The 17,715-nt window shown below is 38.1% G+C and overlaps 4 protein-coding genes across 4 annotated transcripts; 2 read left to right on the top strand and 2 right to left on the bottom strand.

Annotated features, from left to right (window-relative positions):
- Window positions 1–71: 71 nt before the first annotated feature.
- On the bottom strand, window positions 72–2,446 carry LOC135080120 (uncharacterized). The gene is made up of 2 exons (XM_063974806.1): window positions 2,150–2,446; window positions 72–2,021 (listed from the first exon to the last, which is right to left on the bottom strand). The coding sequence occupies exons 1-2, from the start codon at window positions 2,285–2,287 to the stop codon at window positions 534–536; spliced, it is 1,626 nt and encodes a 541-aa protein (XP_063830876.1). The 5' UTR covers window positions 2,288–2,446; the 3' UTR covers window positions 72–533.
- A 207-nt stretch (window positions 2,447–2,653) lies between these two features.
- LOC135079761 (dolichyl-diphosphooligosaccharide--protein glycosyltransferase subunit 4) lies at window positions 2,654–3,711 on the top strand. Its single transcript, XM_063974367.1, has 3 exons — window positions 2,654–2,746; window positions 2,931–3,045; window positions 3,607–3,711. Exons 2-3 carry the CDS (start codon window positions 2,942–2,944, stop codon window positions 3,608–3,610), a joined length of 108 nt encoding a protein of 35 aa, XP_063830437.1. The 5' UTR covers window positions 2,654–2,746; window positions 2,931–2,941; the 3' UTR covers window positions 3,611–3,711.
- Window positions 3,712–8,749: 5,038 nt separating this feature from the next.
- Window positions 8,750–10,469, bottom strand: LOC135079760 (lipase 3-like). The gene has a single exon (XM_063974366.1). It carries the CDS (start codon window positions 10,450–10,452, stop codon window positions 9,031–9,033), a length of 1,422 nt encoding a protein of 473 aa, XP_063830436.1. The 5' UTR covers window positions 10,453–10,469; the 3' UTR covers window positions 8,750–9,030.
- Window positions 10,470–14,249: 3,780 nt separating this feature from the next.
- LOC135079759 (lipase 3-like) lies at window positions 14,250–16,219 on the top strand. Its single transcript, XM_063974365.1, has one exon. It carries the CDS (start codon window positions 14,250–14,252, stop codon window positions 16,098–16,100), a length of 1,851 nt encoding a protein of 616 aa, XP_063830435.1. The 3' UTR covers window positions 16,101–16,219.
- Window positions 16,220–17,715: the final 1,496 nt, after the last annotated feature.

The following is a 17,715-nucleotide window of genomic DNA, read 5'->3' as shown; positions in this document are numbered from 1 at the left end:
GAAATATTTTAAACAAAATCAAATAATTTAAAAATTAGTTTAACAATTGATTTAATAAGAATAAAAAATAATACGGTAAAGGATTACGTTTATTTATGAATTTACAACTACTTAGGTTAAACAACATAACAAAACAAATGCAAACTTTCACAGCATTGTTATCCCTAAATAATATTATTGTCCATACTGGAGATTATTTTGTGACTTTAGTGTAAATGGCACAAATAAATCTTTCATAGAGATTATCTACAATATGCTCTAAAAAGCAACATTATAATCACAACATTGGGGTATTAGAAATATAAATAGTATACTTATTGGCACTGTTGTTAACATTATTGAGGAATGCTTAGGTAATTAATTATTTCGCATTTACAAAAACATACTACAGACAACTGACATTTGAATCAACACATAAAATTCATATCATCAACAATTTGTCTTAATAGTTAATATTCAATATATTTCATTATTTCATCTTTAAGTTATTTTTAAGGAGATTCCATTTCATTTATTGATATTCATATAAGCAGTTAAAACATATTTTGGCGGGCTTTTAGCTGGTCTATTTCGAGTGCCAGTTTTCTATTTGTTTCGACTAATGCATTCTGGTTGTGCGTCATATTCTGCATTTGCTCATTTATGCCAGCCAGCTGTTTTTCTAAATACAGTTTCTGTTTAGTAAGGGCCATCATGATGTGGAGAAAATAGTTTCTGTTATCGTCTGCTACGTCAGCTAGAGTTAACTTGATGAAATCTTTCAGTTCATCCATCACCTTTGCATCAATGTTAGCTCCTACTTGCAAATTACAATTGGATTGCTTTATATTGGATAAATTCAAATTGGAATTGCGTCCATCATCTGGTATACCATTAGGGATTCCAATAATAGGTGATGGAAAACCAAAATTTTCAGCTGTCCTGCTATTTAATGGTGTAGATATTTTGCTTATGTTCTTTTCAGCATCTAACTGTCGATAACGGACATCTGGTTTCTCACTTTTCCGTTCTTCTGTCGTTTTATTAATGTCGTCTTCAAAATCATTGTTGGTTCTATCAAGGCCCATCATGACAAGGAATGAATCGGCTTTATTGTCAGTTCCAGTGGCGGAGACTTCCAGATTATTACTTTTTGGTGGAGTGTCTGCAATGAAGAACATATCTGATGTCCTAGTTCTGATGGGCGATTGCATTTTATGTGGAGATAATAAGTTAGCTTCAGTGTCTTCCCGAAGACTGACTTCAGTAGACATAGTCTTCTTCCTTGATGGTTGAAAGGCTACACGACGCACCTCTTCTTCATGCCCTTTAAGCACTTTAAAGGGGGTAGTTAAATCTCTTAAATCATAAGCAAGAACTAATCCATTTTTAGTTCCAAGAGCTACTTGATTATCAATATTAATTGCCAAAGATGTCAGTGTGTATGGTGTCCGTATTGTAGAAACTACGTTCTGTAACCTGACATCATATACGTGCATAATTTTATCGTAGCCACAGGACAGCATGACATCTTTATTGATAAGTGAAAAGGCAAAATCACTGACTGGTGAGGCATGAACATTTTCAAACATAGCCTTGTCTTTGTTTGTGGTTATGTCACGCAATACGACGTGGCCCTCATCTGTGGCAAGTCCTAAAAGAGATCTAGATTCATGGTGGAACTTCATGGCTGAAATGCTCTTTGAACAGGGAAGTTTAACTGTTAATACTGGTATGTTTGATACTAATCCATAGATAACTGTATCTCCATTTTGAGTGGTGGCCGCCAGACTGGTATTCTTGGCATTGTAGCTTATGAAGTTAACAACAGACTGCTGTGATGGTGTGGGGAATGTCTTGGTAATTGTTTTGTTCTTTGTGTCCCATATCATTACATTGCCACTTCTTGTGCCTATTGCGATGTTACGGTGTCCGTCGCGGTGGAAACTAGCAGACCAGGTATCCTTTAGTGGTATATGCTGCAAGCTTCGCACATCATGATCTGCAGCACTTAGGATTTCAATGAGACCCTTAGAATTCACCTGAAAACATTATTTGAACACATAAATAACACTGAGTTATAAAGATAGTTTTAAAGTTAAGAATCTTTTTGGAGGCTTATGTAATAATAAAATATAATAACCCTGTTTAAAAAAACTGCACATATTACCTGCAAAATATATTTACTGTCGTCACTCCAAGTTACATCCCTCATAACACCATCATAGCACCCATAGGACTTCTTCAACTCCCAGTTACTGTTGACGTCGTAAAGTAGTAAACGCGAGCTAACAGACGTGAAATACATTTTTGTCTTATTCAAAATTGATCATAGAAATATATTTTGCTTCATAAATGAAATATTAATTGTATTTTTATGAAACCACCAAAGTTAAAAGTTAAACGGAAAACATAAAATTTCTTGGGCAAGTTTATTTTGACTTCAGTTGTCAAGTTTGACAATATACTTTTTCTGAAACATGAGGTGGCAATGAGGCTCAGACTAAGGATAGCGACATTATTTATTATTTACATGCTGTATTCTTAATATAAATAATTAATATTCTAAAGGTATATTATTACATTTTAAGAATCTTTAATTATGATAAAATACAAACTATGGCAAAAGTATGAAATACCTACATAACTTTGTGAAATGTTTGAAGCGTTTGTTTTTTTATCTGTATTTCAGTACGTGTCTGACGTGTTCCTTACGGTTTTGTAAACAATCAATTTTCATTTAATTTCGACGAAAAGTAATAGAACGGTAAGTTTATACTTAATTTCTATAAAGAGTTATAGAAAATTAAAGTAGTCCTTAATTTCTAACCATCTCGTAGCACCATTAAAGTCTAATCTCAAATGCCGACGTAAACTTAACCTAAACCATTTGGAACAATAAAATTAACAAGTTTATAGCCACATAAAACATGAATAAATTTAATTTTCAGACGCCAGCATCATGATTACCGATATCCAATTGGCGGTATTCTCCAACATCCTGGGAGTATCTATATTCTTATTGGTAATTCTTTACCATTACATCAACGCAAACAGCTCATCAAAGTAAGTTGAGTTTTATCGTTATGTTATCAAGTAATTAATTATTTGCTATATGTATTGTCCCTACCGCTATGAATGGTGAAGCACCATAGCCATAGCCATTGGGAATACCCCAATTCAAAAAATACATAAATTTTCTGTTACTGGCTACTGCCCACTTTTATAGCACCTGATTAGGTAAAAGAGTAATATTAGTAAACCTATTACTGAAACTTATCTACCTACCATCGTTTAGTTGTGTGGTAGGTATCAGGTATTAATATTTAAACTTGACGACCCCACTATTCTAAAACTATTGTTTAGGTGTTGTTTTGAGACCATAGCCTTAGAAATTCTTAGTTACTTTGGCTAGTTGGCTACCTGAGTCATACTGTGACGTGATCTTCATGCTTTTGGGGAAATAGGTACCTCTCTTGATTAAAAAGGCATTCTACTGTTTTTGTGACCTTTACCATGTCATAATAATCATCATAGCCATAAACTGTAAAAACTTACTGAATTATTAATACCTAGATGTAATTTTTCTAGTTAATAGTTATAACAACTAAGATTTTTTTGTTTCAGGTAATTTTTGTCACAATGCATATGATTATTTTATTTTCCACAACCACATTAATGTCTGAATATCAATATTCTATTTAAGATGTAAATAAATTAAGTTTTATCTTATTGATTCTTCTTTTCACTCTCCTACCAGGGTTTACATAGGTCCTAACATACAATGATGTACTTGTAGTAGGTACATGTGACATTAATCTTATAGAGTTGATCTACTGAGGTAATTATTTATATCTTCCTCTGTCATGTGCTGATTGAATAATGAGGGCTATCGTTTTTATACTTAACAGTTGGCACCCCTGGCGATTGACAGGACCTTACTCTACAGTGGCGCCATCTTGATGAGTGCAAATGCGATGGTCCTCCTACCACTTTAGCGCTCACCAGTTGGTGCCACTGTCTTCGCTACTAGCAAGTGACAGGACCTTACTCTACAGTGGCGCTAACTGGTGAGCGCTAAAACGATAGCCCTCATTGAGGTCACACCTCTTTATTCCCTTTATAAGGCCCCACAGAAATCTGAATTACAGCTCAAGAGACAGTGCAAATTGATTTAACTCTACATACTTATGTGTCCTACTCTCACCCAGGTATCTAAACCCGAACCTCTTAAATGAGTCCAACTAGTGACTGATAGAAGAATATTAAGAACAGAAGTGAGAAGTGGTGGCAGTAGATTGATTGGTGAGTGGATTGGATTGCATCTAAGATGACTCTTCTGTTCAGAATTCAGATTATTTATGACTATGCTGCATACCTACAGTACAGCACGAGTTAAGTAATCTCTTCCAGTTAACTCTTGAGCCAAACAGAAGTTAGAGTAGGCATGCAACAAAAAAGTAAATTATTATTCATGAATTCGATTTATTACATTATTTATAGCACGCGAATGTGTAGGATTTCAGCTTACAAAGTTAAACTATGGCATTTAGACTTCCTATACTTCATGAGTAGATTGCGCAAGGGCAAGTTTTATAATAATACGTGCTAGCTTTTACCCACGGCTTCACCCGCGTGAATTTTTTGCGTTTCAAAAACCGGCATAAATCTATCTTATCTATCCTTTGATTTTCTCTAGTTCTAAAACTATCTGCGCGTCTATCTAAATGGTTTCAGTGGTTTTTAGCGTGAAAAAGTGTGACAGACAGAGTTGCTCTCTATAATATGACATAATAGCACGGCTATTAGTTACCTATGGATTACCATACCCACGATTATGCTAAAATTAGGTTTATTTTTAACTCTTGACCGTGACTTTTAGTAATATTGAAACACCGTTGAATGCACAGATATGGATTAGAGGTTGAATGGCATTGATGAGGCGAATGTTAAATGAGAAAAAAAATAAATAAAGGTAGCACTGGTACTAAGTGGTCGGGCGAGCTGATGGCCGATGGGGCAGAAAAATAGCGAGTGGCGACCAGTGGCGACCATGGGCCGGAAGCGTAGTGTGGGCAGGCCAGGCCCCCTACCCTAGCCCCCCACTAGGAGGACGGACGATCTGGGGAGGACCTGTCGTTATGGAAATCCTTGGGGGAGGGAGGCCTTTGTACCGCTGTGGACGACGTCATTTGGCTGAAACGAACGAGGGATACAAAATCGACATCTATTAGGTATCACCTGTACCTCTAGCATGAACAACTTTCGTCTTCGAATCGTTTGCGTATTCGATAAAATTCGACACTCAATCTTCGAATTAAACGATAACGTGACAATTTTGATTCTCAAAATAAGTTTCGCGGAAACCACATCTCATACTAAGTTCACTTTACGACACGTTCACAAGGGCGCTGTTGTAGTTTTCTTTCTTACTAAATCTTTTATTCAATGGCGATTCGAGTACGCAAACGATTTGAACTCGAAAGTTTTCGTGCTAGCCGTACTGATATGGTATCACAAAAGCTATTCTACTATCCTATTGTTGTAGGTAGGTAAGTAGGTATGCCTGTTTGGTTACAGTGTATGCCTGTGGTAAAATCTGAGGGCAAAACTAAGTTAACTAACTGTAGGTACTTATGTAAAAAATCTTACATATTAACAACTTATAATAGGTAAGCCGCATTTCCCATTACGTCACATACGTAAGATAGAATGACCCAAGCCACTGGTACTCAACTTTTTTGTAGGAACCCGGCCGTTTTTACAGCTGAAGGAGGGAAGCTGACGAGCGACGATATTTATTTTTGTATGGGTGCTGCTACATCAATGAAAACATAGGACCTACCTAGATAGGTAGCACAAAAACCGATATTATTATTTTTATTAACTTCAGAAATCGTTTGGATCAATTAAAAAATAATTGATGATGAATGAAACTTATCATTATTTAGACCATATTAAGCCCATTATTTAGACCTTTAAATTATGAGTTTCATGACTCTCTCTAATTCAACCGCCAAATGAAGCATTTGGCCTACACTTCTCACGCTGGAGACAGATAAACCTAATGTTTGCATATTTGTCCCTAAAGTAGTCGCCTCTACGTTGGTCTCAGACTTTCTCATTATTAACCACATTTTCATCTGTAATTTTGTATCAATAAAACCTTACATCTCTTTACCACTGGGCCTACCATGAAGAATGAAGATGACAGGGCACATAAATCGTCCATCACATAACAATTGAGGATTGTCAGTGCATCCGGTTGTTTTCACGCTTGGCCAACCATTGTCTTAATTTCACACACGAATGTGTAGATACGGGGCCGATCGGCGACCATTCAGATACAAGAAGTGGGTATTTCCCTGCTTCCTTCTTCAATCTTGTAGTCACGCACCACGATTTGAGTTCTTGACCCAAAATAACAGTTTGTAGTGCAACATTAGCTATGATGAAGTCGCAGGGCCTGTAACGTTGTTTCCAAAGTTACTTAGGCTGGGTTGCACCATCTTACTTTAGCTTTAACAAACGTCAAAAATCTGTTAAACTTCATACAAAAAACACCGGATGTCGTTATAGTTACGGTTAAAGTTAGATGGCGCGACTCAGCCTTAGTATTAAAACTCACCAATTCGAAAGTCCGTGTATGCCCGTGTTAAGAACCAGTTTGTCTATTATTTGCGCTGTTAAAAATGTTTGAAAGGACATTGCTTTTGAGCAAAGGGTGTGTCAAAAAAAGTACATAATACTACACATGTTTACTATTATTACATTTTTAGATTAGTATTTTTGAAACCGCTTAAAAAGTTTAGTCAAGTCGATTTGTTTTGCACGTCCAGGCACTCTTTCAAGAGGGAGATTTGCGACTTATTAGGTAAATGAAAACACACGCACACGCCCTCACACGCACACACACACACACACAACCTGCATGCAAGCCTATGTTTCTTTTTTGCCCCTTTGACTGTTTTTTACGAGATTGTAATAATATATAGAATCCATTATTGGCTGTAAGAACAAAAATACCTGTTTGTATTATTATTATAAAGAGCTGTGGTTTTCTGAATAAAGAAAAATAAAATAAAAAAAATCTGATGTGGTTGATTATGAACCCTGGACCGCATTCATGCGTTCAGCTACTACTCCGTTAGTTACGTTATTATATTATTATGATTGTAATTAACATTTTTGGATAATAATCAACCGACGGACTCACAGGTCAAGTTTCCATGAAGTAGGTAGTTAATACGTAGCCAATCGTGTTTTTGCTTAGCACACACTTCCTGTTAACTCTTTCGCAAGCCTAACTGGACTGAACATTAATTTGAACAAATCTATACTAATATTAACGTGAAAATAACGCTGTATGTCTGATTGTTGTGTTTTTAGTTTTCACTGGGCTTAAAAGAACTTATAGAGATTTTGACACAATAATACTTGAAAGGTTAAAAAGTTCGTTAATCTCTCAGTATTTCATAATCCTAGTATAGTAGGGGCACTTTGCGTTTATGGAACTCATAACAATATTAAAATGTAAAAGTTTATGGATAGATGGATATTTTTTCTCTCAGGCACTGTGGACAGGTTCAGTGGTTTAGTTAGAGGTTACTAAACCACTGAACCGATTTAGATGAATTGTATATAAAAAAGAAATTGTTTGAGACTGCGAAGCCGCGGGCAAAAGCTAGTGTTTGTAACAGCACAAAACAGTGTGAATTCACACTGTAATGTTTACCGGAATTGGGCAAAACATTCAAATCAAATTCTTGATCTGAGATTGATACTTACTTGAGTTATAATTTATTAATATGTTATGACTTTGTTTTTAAGATGTTTTATTTACATTAATGCTTTCAAAATACGAGGACGCGAATGTGTATAAGTTTACATAGGAAGCTTGACCTTTTACATGCGTCATAGTATAGTATAGTAACGATAGTGATTGTGCAACAATCAATGCGTTCTGCGAATACTGTTTTAATTATAGCTAGCTTCTGCCCATGGTTCCGGTCTACTTGGATTTCAATTTAGTCTTTTTTTTAAATAGCAGCACGTTAATCTTATGGAAGTTGTTATAGACAATTTTACAGCAAAAATTCATCGTTAAAGTTTATCTTCTTTGAACATGAGTATAACGTTAACAACAAACAGACAGCGAGTTTTACTCTTTCATTATAATAATAGTAGTGTTAGTGCCTATCTACTTAGGAATGATTTTGATTTATTTGTGGTTAAAAATAAAATAATCGACCTCGACCACATTTTTGAATTTGAATGCAGCGAATCCCAGGTTCATTTCCTAAGTTTTTTCGAGTCAGTTTAAGTTTAGAATACTATTCGCATAGGCTTTGGAGGCGTATTTATGGGGTCTAACCAGAAATCTACATTACTTACTTCTTAATTATAATTAATATTATGTATTAATAATATGTTATCTGTTACTATTGCGACTATTACTCAAGAGGTACCTACCTATACTTTTTCCTTTTTTTGACCAAAGGTTTTTACACATGATAAAAATCCTATGACATCATTCGCTTTCGATACTTCTGTGTATCTTAAATTGGAAGCCTTGCAGAATAAAAATAAAAACTGGGCAGAGACTAGGTACCTACTAGGTAGGTCACGTTTTTTCTAGTTAATATTAGTTATTTATTACGCACCTACCTAGTTTTAAAAGAAGACCGCACCCAAATCCAAATCAAGTTCGGGTAGTTTTTGTATGGGAATAAGTAAACTAATATTAATAACTTTAAGTAGGTAGGTATATTTACTAAAATTACATCAGTATGTGGGTACCTATGTCTTATTCCATTAAATAATAGGTAGGTGTAATTTTTCATGTTACAAAATAAATAAGTTTAAGCCGATTAAGTTACTATTAAGAATTTATTCTGTGATAATACTGAGATGAAAATATAACTGACCATTAGGCGTGTACCTAAGTCATTATGAATTTAAAGGCGGAAACGTTATGCGATTATTATCTAAGAAGGATTTCATTGTATGTTGTACCTACCTACATAAAAACTCCCATTAAGCCATTATTTATTAAAAGTGCATTAACAGTTTCCTTAATCTGCTGTATATTATATTTTCAAAATCCTTCGCCCATATGAAATCTAAGTGATTGAATCGCTCCAATGGGATTTTGTAAATGTCAATCGCACTATCTAAATGACTGTACAACTCATCCACATCTGTAGGGTGTGACAACCAGTCGGCATCGCTGTAGAATAACGAGATCGGCGCAACTATGTTCTTCAGGTTATACTTAGGAGGCTGGCTCGAACCGTACCTTCGCACGTTCTCCGAGTGGCCGTAATCAAACTGCCTGAACTCTCTCGAGATAACTCCCTGCCCATAATGCACAAACTGCTTCGATGAAGCACCAGACGGCACATGAGAGTATATCACAGGCAAATTCGTCACATTCAACTGGTCAAACCCGAAACCAACCATCAAAAACAACACATTACTACAAAGGATCTCCGCCAATGGTCCTCTGCCGCACATCAGTTGCTTCATAGTCCGCGTCAACGAGCTGTCCGGAAGAAACTCATATACGCCGATTGACTTCAATAGCCCGTAAAGAAGATTGCTTGTCGGTGACAAGAGTCGTACAAAAGGCGAATTCGCATGTGACATAAAAGCCACCGGTGAGAGAGCAACCATCAATGAAATCTTTTCATTGTACTCCGGCCTTTCAGATGCCATCACGAAGAATGACGTCGTCCCCTGTGAGTGTCCGATGTACTTCAGCGATTTCTGCTCTGTAATGTTTAAAACGTAATCGATCATAGCCGGCAAGTCGTAGCAGCCGATTTCGTGCCAAGAGAAATCCCAGAAGATGGCGTCGGATGCCTTGAATTCCATGTGATTTCTTGAATGTTTGTTTCCTCGAGCATTGCCCAGCCAGACGTCGTATCCTTCTCTAGCGAGGATATACGCGAGAGAACTCTCCGGGCCCGCTATCACGTAGTCGTCAGCACTTCCCAGCAGCCCGTGCATAAGAAACACTGCAGACCCGTTGCTTGGGATACGGAACATCTGGAGGATGTATCCGTCTTCCGTGACTGCTCTGTGTCGCTCCATGGGGTATCCATATTTGAGAATGAGTTCCGCGACGTTCAACCTCACGTCCTCGTTGTTTGACCCTACATTGAAGTCGGTTACTATATTTTGGGAGTAGTCGACGATGTTGCTGTCGCTGAGTAGGCTTGGAAAGTTGATCGTAGGGTGGAAGGACCTGGCTGTGGCGAGAGGGATGGCGGTCAGTCCCTGGATGAGAGTGGAGAATACGTTCCCGGAGGCTTGCGAGGCCACCTGCACCAGCGGCTGGTCGGCCAGTAGGTTTGTGAAGCTCCGCGCGTTTTTCGCCAGTCCGGGAAATAGGATGTCCGCCAATTGTGCTCGGGCGGCCGCAGTCGCAATCACGATTATAAACAGGTATGTTATGTTAACCTTAGCCATCACACGAGTGATCTTTGGGTGTTTTAAAAATGAACTGATCGTTCTCCGACTTATCGACCTTGGCGATCATGTTTTTTGTTCAATTGGATTTAGTGACGTGAGATGATTTTCCGCTAGCTTTGGACAGAACCATAGAGTACCTAACTAGTACCACATCCTTTGCATGGTCCGCTCCACCACGGCGAACATCGGCCACTGCCATTAAAATAAATCATCATTAAGTGCTGTTTATATTACTGAATACTATAATAATGATCAACACTATTATTCACCAGTAGTAAGTACTCGTAGCTGTAGCACCATCGTGATCCTAAGGTCGTGGTGATCACATGCATGAGCAAAAAAATGAATGTTCTAAAATTATATAATTGATTAGCAAAGTAATAACGGCTATAAAACAGGTGTTTCATGACGTCCACATGCGTCAAAAGTAGTCAAAACATAATTATCATAAATATATCATACTCGCAAGCTCGCAACATGCTTTAAACGTGTAGTTTTTGGGGGTCTGTTTAAGTATGGTGCAAAAGATAGAGTTACATACATTAATTAACTAACTGTCGTTATACCCTCTAAGGGTTATACCACAGTAGTTATACTGTGCATACCACAGACTACCAAATATCCTTGGTAGTCGAAAAGTGTTTTATCTGAATTTTATTGCTTTTGTCATTAAATAATTGTGTCTAATAATATACGATTTGTTGTGGGGGGTATGTACCTAATAACACTCTGTGGTCAGTTTTTATGAGCCCAAACCGATAACTATACCTTATTAGCTAAATTAACAAACTATAAAGTAAACCTTATTAACAAAATTCTAATGCCATTACCATATAAAGCGTTTTGTCACTACATAATATCTCAGAAATCGAACCCAGGACTTTCAGATCAATGGAGTCCAAGTTGCAACCACTAACATTACGCAGGCTACCTGACCTACAAAACCTTTTCGTACCCACAACGTCAACAGCTCTCAAACTTTTGAACAGATGGAAAATTAATATCAAAACACAACTAGGTAATACGTAGGTAATTTTATTTCTAGAATATACGAAACTAATTATGTTACATGCATTATTTATTAATTGATTATTTTGTTGTATTTTCAATAAAAATAGTGTGTTGACTTTGACTGTAGTACTTAAGATGGCAGAAGTTTAGAACAGTTCAGCAAGTTACTTAATACGCTATGATAAGAAAAGCTAATGCTGAAAAAAAAAATTCACTAGCTTTTGCCCGCGTCTTCACCCATGTGAAATTTAGTGTCACAGATCGTCATAAATTATAGCCTATATGTTATTCTGGGTTATAAATAATAATACTGTAAACTTTCATCAAAATCCGTTCAGTAGTTTTTGCGTGAAAGAGTAACAAACATTCATCCAGACATCCAAACTTTCGAATTTATAATATTAGTAGGATTTGTTGGCCTCATTCTTCCATTTAACAATTTCATAAACCCTAGCTGAAGCCGTACCACCCCAGAAGGGCTCCGCGGGAAACAGTTTGAGTACCGCTGACCGCGATCTACTAAATTAATATTTTTAAAGAGGAAAGTTTTGTATGTTTGTATTGAATAGGCTCCGAAACTACTGGACCGATTTGAAAAATTCTTTCACCATTTTTTTTTAATTGTTGACAGATACTTATCTACCTAGCTAGAGCTACCTACCCATGCGAAGCCGGGGCGGGCCGCTATATTCAATAATATTCATGTAACATTCATAAATGTAAGGATTAAAAAAATGTGTAGGTGCTACATACAAGCTTTATAGCCTGTCTTTAATAGAAGTCAAGATAATAATAATATTGAATGGAAGGGAATCACCGAAATCGCACTTTTTAGAGACTGATGCCCGTTTCCACCATCAATCCCTAACTTTTAAGTGACCTCTATGGTAACATATAACAGGAATTTTGTTTTCAAAGGGGTCACTTAAAATTAGGGATTGATGATGGTGAAAACGGGCTTAATAGACGCATTACATAGATGGAGTCGCGGGAAAAGTCTAGCAATTGTTGAATATGAAAATCAATTTGTGCATTGTTATGTAAAAAATAATTTCTGCAAGTTACAAGTTTATAATGCTTGTTCAACTGTTCTACATTGTTACGTGCGTCGTTTCATGTCGTGATTCAATTTTAATAAAGTTACTTAGTTTGTGGTAAATTATGTAAATAATAGCGTAGTAGATGTAACTCCTGGGTTCGATTCCCAGGTGGGTGTGGGTAAAAATACTTTTTATGGTCTTGGATACAATTGACAGAATGACGAAGGTGACGAGTATGTTTCTTTCTTAGGAAGGCACTAGCTCGGTCTATGATTGAGCCCTATAACTTTAACTATAACAAATATCAACAGTCTGTCAAACTCCATACAAAAATACCGGTTAAAGATAGTTACGGTACGGTTAAAGTTAAGATGAAGCTTAAGCGGGTAAAGAAATAATGAAATGAACTAAAGTTCAAATAAAATGCACATTGTGACCCAATTATTAAATGTGATAATAAGTAAATGTGCTAAGCGAAAGGTCGTGGGTGGGTTCGATTCCCATTTTAGCTGATTCGATTTTTTCAAGTTATTTAAGTTTAGTTTGAGATGTGAATCTTTACGATTTAAAATTTAAATAAGAATTATTATCACCCGTCTCGAATGAATCGAACCTGCATCCAGACAACTTTGTATTATTCTGCCGTTCTATTTTACCTGAACTGAACAAGGAAGGTTCCTGTATCTTAGGTTATAATTTAATTTTGTCAACGCTGTACTCAGGCTTGCATGATTTAAATCAAGATTATTTATTAAATCTATTTTTATTGCATGATTTTTTAAATAAAAATCACTGATTTAAATCAATGACCGAAAATTTAATTAATGAAAGGCTGGGAGTTTATATGAATTAACTGTACCAAATGTTCGAAAACAATGTTAATATTAGGTGTTAATGTGTGAAATTGTCGTTTTGTATGGAGAATCTGAAAAAAATATTTTTTCCATACAAACATTATTTGCGATTTTTTAGATAACCACATAATTTATTTTTTTGGCGGTGTTGCCAGCTCTATACATCAATTCTACGTAAATAAAAATGTTTTCCGTAAGTAAAACTAAAGAAATGATCGCAAAACCTAATAAAAAAAATCTATTTAATCAAAAAAAACTGATTTTATTGATTAAAATAAAAAAAACATGATTTTTTTCCACCCTGCCTGCACTCCATATAGTGGTTTCTAATAAAATAAATAACTTATTAAGAACTAGCTTTTGCCCGCGGCTTCACTTGCGTTAAGTTTAGTTTGTCACAGGCAGTCATAGCTCGTTATAAATTTATTCATTATTCCCGAGTAATAAACTATTCTTCTGTGACAGATTGAAATTCACGTGGTCGAAGCCGCGGGCAAGTTATAAATAAAATTGGCTTTAAGTAACACTTATTTGAGATCAAATTTTATTTACCTTTAATATCCATCGTAAGTTTAAAAATCTGCTTAAATGATTATTTATTATTTGATGCGTAAATTAAATCGCAGGAATCTCCAATAAATCCATATTATTTTTTCTAAATAAACATTCCTACATACATAGTATTAAGAACTGTAGTTATAGAACTATAAACATTTCATATTTCGTAAAATGCATTTGAAGTGAACTTTGTATTAGCGACTCGCGTGCCCCAAATACAAATAGCTGACAGTACAAGTGATGGCGCACACACGCTCAATTGCTGAATATGATGGAGTCGTATAAAAACCCTCCGGTAGTAATGTCTTTGTACAATTCACATTTGGCCACCATGAAGGCGGTCTGCTTGCTGGTCTGCCTCGCCCTTGCCCACCAGTGTGCGGGCAGCATCTTCAACCCATACCAGCCAAGGATCCGCGGGTCCAGGGTACAGCAGCATGCCTCAAGGTCGGCAGACTACGTCGACCCCTACCTACAGGAGCAGTACTCTCGGTACCTGCCTACCTACGCACAGCAAGTGTACCGCCAGACAGAGGAGAAACATGCCCCCGTCTACACACAAGTGAGGAAACAGAACTACGTTTACGAAGAGCCACGGATACTCAGGAGCAACATGGCCGTCAACGACGACTACGAACACATACAGTATGAAGAGGACAGCACCAATGAATCCCAGAAGATCAGCAAACACTCCGACTCCTCCGTGATCTCAAAATCCAATGAGATCGACTCCCAGGAAGCTATCAAACCTCAGAACCGTCTTGAAAACTTCGACCAGCAGTACTTTGCACCGATGTTCGCCGATATGGGTCCCCTCACTCGCATGAAAGTGTCTTTCAAAAAGCAGCCCGAAGCCCTCCACGGTGACCCCACTATGTGGCGCAACCTGAAGATGGCCTCCAGCGAAGAATGGCCCGTTGAGAAGAAAGACTTGGTAAAAATCTTCAGTGAAGCCATGAAGGCCATGAAGCACATCCAGCCTGAAGCCAAGACCAAGCTCCACAAGGCCGTCGAGGTTGCTTCCCAAGAAGACATGGAAGACTCACACTTGAATGCTACCGAACTTCTGAAGAAGTACCAGTACCCCGTGGAAGAACACACAGTCAAGACCGACGATGGCTACTACCTCACGCTGTTCCGCATCTCAGGCAAGCAGTCCATCAAGGATGTGCCCAGGCCGGTCGTGTTCCTGATGCACGGTCTGCTCGGCAGCGCCGACGACTGGCTCCTGATGGGTCCGGGCAAGTCTCTGCCCTACCTGCTCGCCGACGCCGGCTACGACGTCTGGCTCGGCAACGCCCGCGGCAACAAGTACACGCGTCACGTCAGCAAGAGCCGCGCCCAACCCGACTTCTGGCAGTACAGCAACGACGACATCGCCCTGCACGACTTGCCAGCTATGATCGACTACGTTCTCGAGGAATCGAAGACGCAGAACATGTACTACATAGGCCACTCCTCGGGAACTACAGCTTTGTTCGCCCTGCTTTCCACCCGGCCCGAGTACAACGACAAGATCGTGATGATGCACGCGCTGTCCCCGATGGCGTACATGAGCCACGTGCGCAGCCCCCTGCTCCGCATGATCGAGCCCTCCAGCCGGTTCCACGAACGCGTTAACCACCAGCTCGGTCAAGGCGAGTTCAAGCCCAGCGAGGAGTTGGTGCGCACCATGGGCGGCGTGATGTGCGAGAACGAGATCGGGTGCAAGAACGTCTGCTCGAACGTGTACTTCGTGATGTCCGGCGTGAACGCGGAGCACCTGGAGCCGAAGCAGATCCCGTCCATCATGAAGCACTTGCCCGCCGGTGCGTCCACGAAGCAGATGCAGCAATACGGCCAGACCGTGGCCGCACACGAGTTCAAGATGTACGACTACGGCGTCCAGATGAACGAGAAGGTGTACGGCAAGCCGCAGCCGCCCAAGTACCAACTGGATAAGGTGAGCGTCCCCGTGGCGCTGTACTACAGCGAGCACGACTGGCTGGCGCACCCCAAGGACGTGAAGCGCCTCGAGCGCGAGCTCCCCATCGCGATGTCGAAGAAGATCCAGGAAGACTACTTCAGCCACGGCGACTTCCAGTTCTCGAAGAAGGCCCCAGAGCTGGTCTACAAACACGTACTCGACTCCATCCAGAAGCAACATCAAAAGCTGGAAGAACAGGATAAATCTGTTCAATAGATTAATATTTTTGTACAAATAATCTAATAAGTGTATCATTCATTAATTAATTATTGTAAGATGTATCATTTTATATTTAATTTTCATTGAGATATAATAAATCCGTCCGTTTAATTATATTTTATTTTTTTATTTCTGATCTTATAATACTGTTTTAGGTAGGTACATCACTTAATACAAGTATTTATAGTTGATTTTACATACATTGAGCCTTTTCTAATAAATATTTTGTCTAGAAACTAACTAGAGGCACTAATTGCAAAATGTAATGTACCTATAGCTAGTAATTTACAAGGTAACCGTTCATTAAATACACTTAACACCAAGTTAGGCTTAGCTAATAGTTACATACTTTCATTACTAGTAATGTCTAGACATTGGATGAACAGTTTTCGATAAAACCTCAACAGATACTAATGTCGAATAACACGTAATCGATATCTTACATAGGATAGGTACAACAGGTCATTAAAAAGCCTATGTACTCACTTAAGATAGCCCAACGGCAACGGTTATAAAAAAAAACGTGGTGTTGGATTGCTCCGATTTCAGGGTTAATCTATGTCGTTTATCCCCGATTAACGGGAATAAATTATTCAGTGATGGATGGGTATTGGGTAGTTTCCAACAGGAATATGTCAGGAATATGTAGGCCCAGGCCAGGGGCCGCGAATCCAATCTTCCAACGAACACAAACTGCTTGTGAGCAAAATAATATAAAGTGATAAGAGTAATTTTTTTTTTATCCACAACGAGGAAACTCTTGGCCTGTATCTCACCTGATGGTAAGTGATGATCAGGCCGAAGGTGGAAGCGAGCTTCACCCGGAATCCTCAACCACAGAGGAACTGACTATCTTACCTCTAACTGCCGAAACACAACAATGCTGTTATGGCCACATACTTTTATTAACTAACTGCGTAACTGCAGCTGCAGATGACCACCGCCTGCTCTCATCATCGTGCATCGGTTTAACCAAGGAGTTCCCAACCAGCGGTCCGTGGACCACAGATTCTGATGGTCCGCAGGAGTCATAGGAGGAAATATTTATGGTCATGATGATGGTCCGCGAACGGTTTTAAATTTCGCGAGCGGTAGACTTCGCGTGTCATGATGAGAGGCCCATCATACATACCTAAGTATGTAATATTATTCGTAGTATTACCTATATTGAGCTTGTACAGAAATATGCCTCAAAAATCAAATAAATGCGAAATTAGGTATTTTTTTTTAATTCAGACGATTTCCTAAATCAAGTCTTCCTCTTAAAAATCATATTTATTTTAGATAGACTTTTTGGTTTCACTTTATCTCGGTTTTTTTAATGGTCTCTGTGAACAATAAAAAATTCAAAATGGTCCCTGCTCATGAAAAGATTGGGAACCATTGGCTCAGTGGTATATTATCTTAACTCCTTATTAACTCGGAGGTTCCAGATCTCTAATCCATATCTGTGGTGCAGATTTACTTATTTATTACACACACCGTGACACCAAACACAAGCAACGCGACGTTACGTAAATAAATAAAATTTTGGTAAAAAATTATAGAAGCCGATGTTGAATAGCAAATCAAATCTCACTTTTTCGAAATCGGTTAAAAATAGATTGTGCCA

This window comes from Ostrinia nubilalis, chromosome 17 (genome assembly GCF_963855985.1).
Source record: "Ostrinia nubilalis chromosome 17, ilOstNubi1.1, whole genome shotgun sequence".
Classification (NCBI taxonomy): Eukaryota; Metazoa; Arthropoda; class Insecta; order Lepidoptera; family Crambidae; genus Ostrinia; species Ostrinia nubilalis.
Note: the sequence above shows the minus strand (reverse complement) of the source record. Positions and strands in the feature narration are given on the sequence as shown.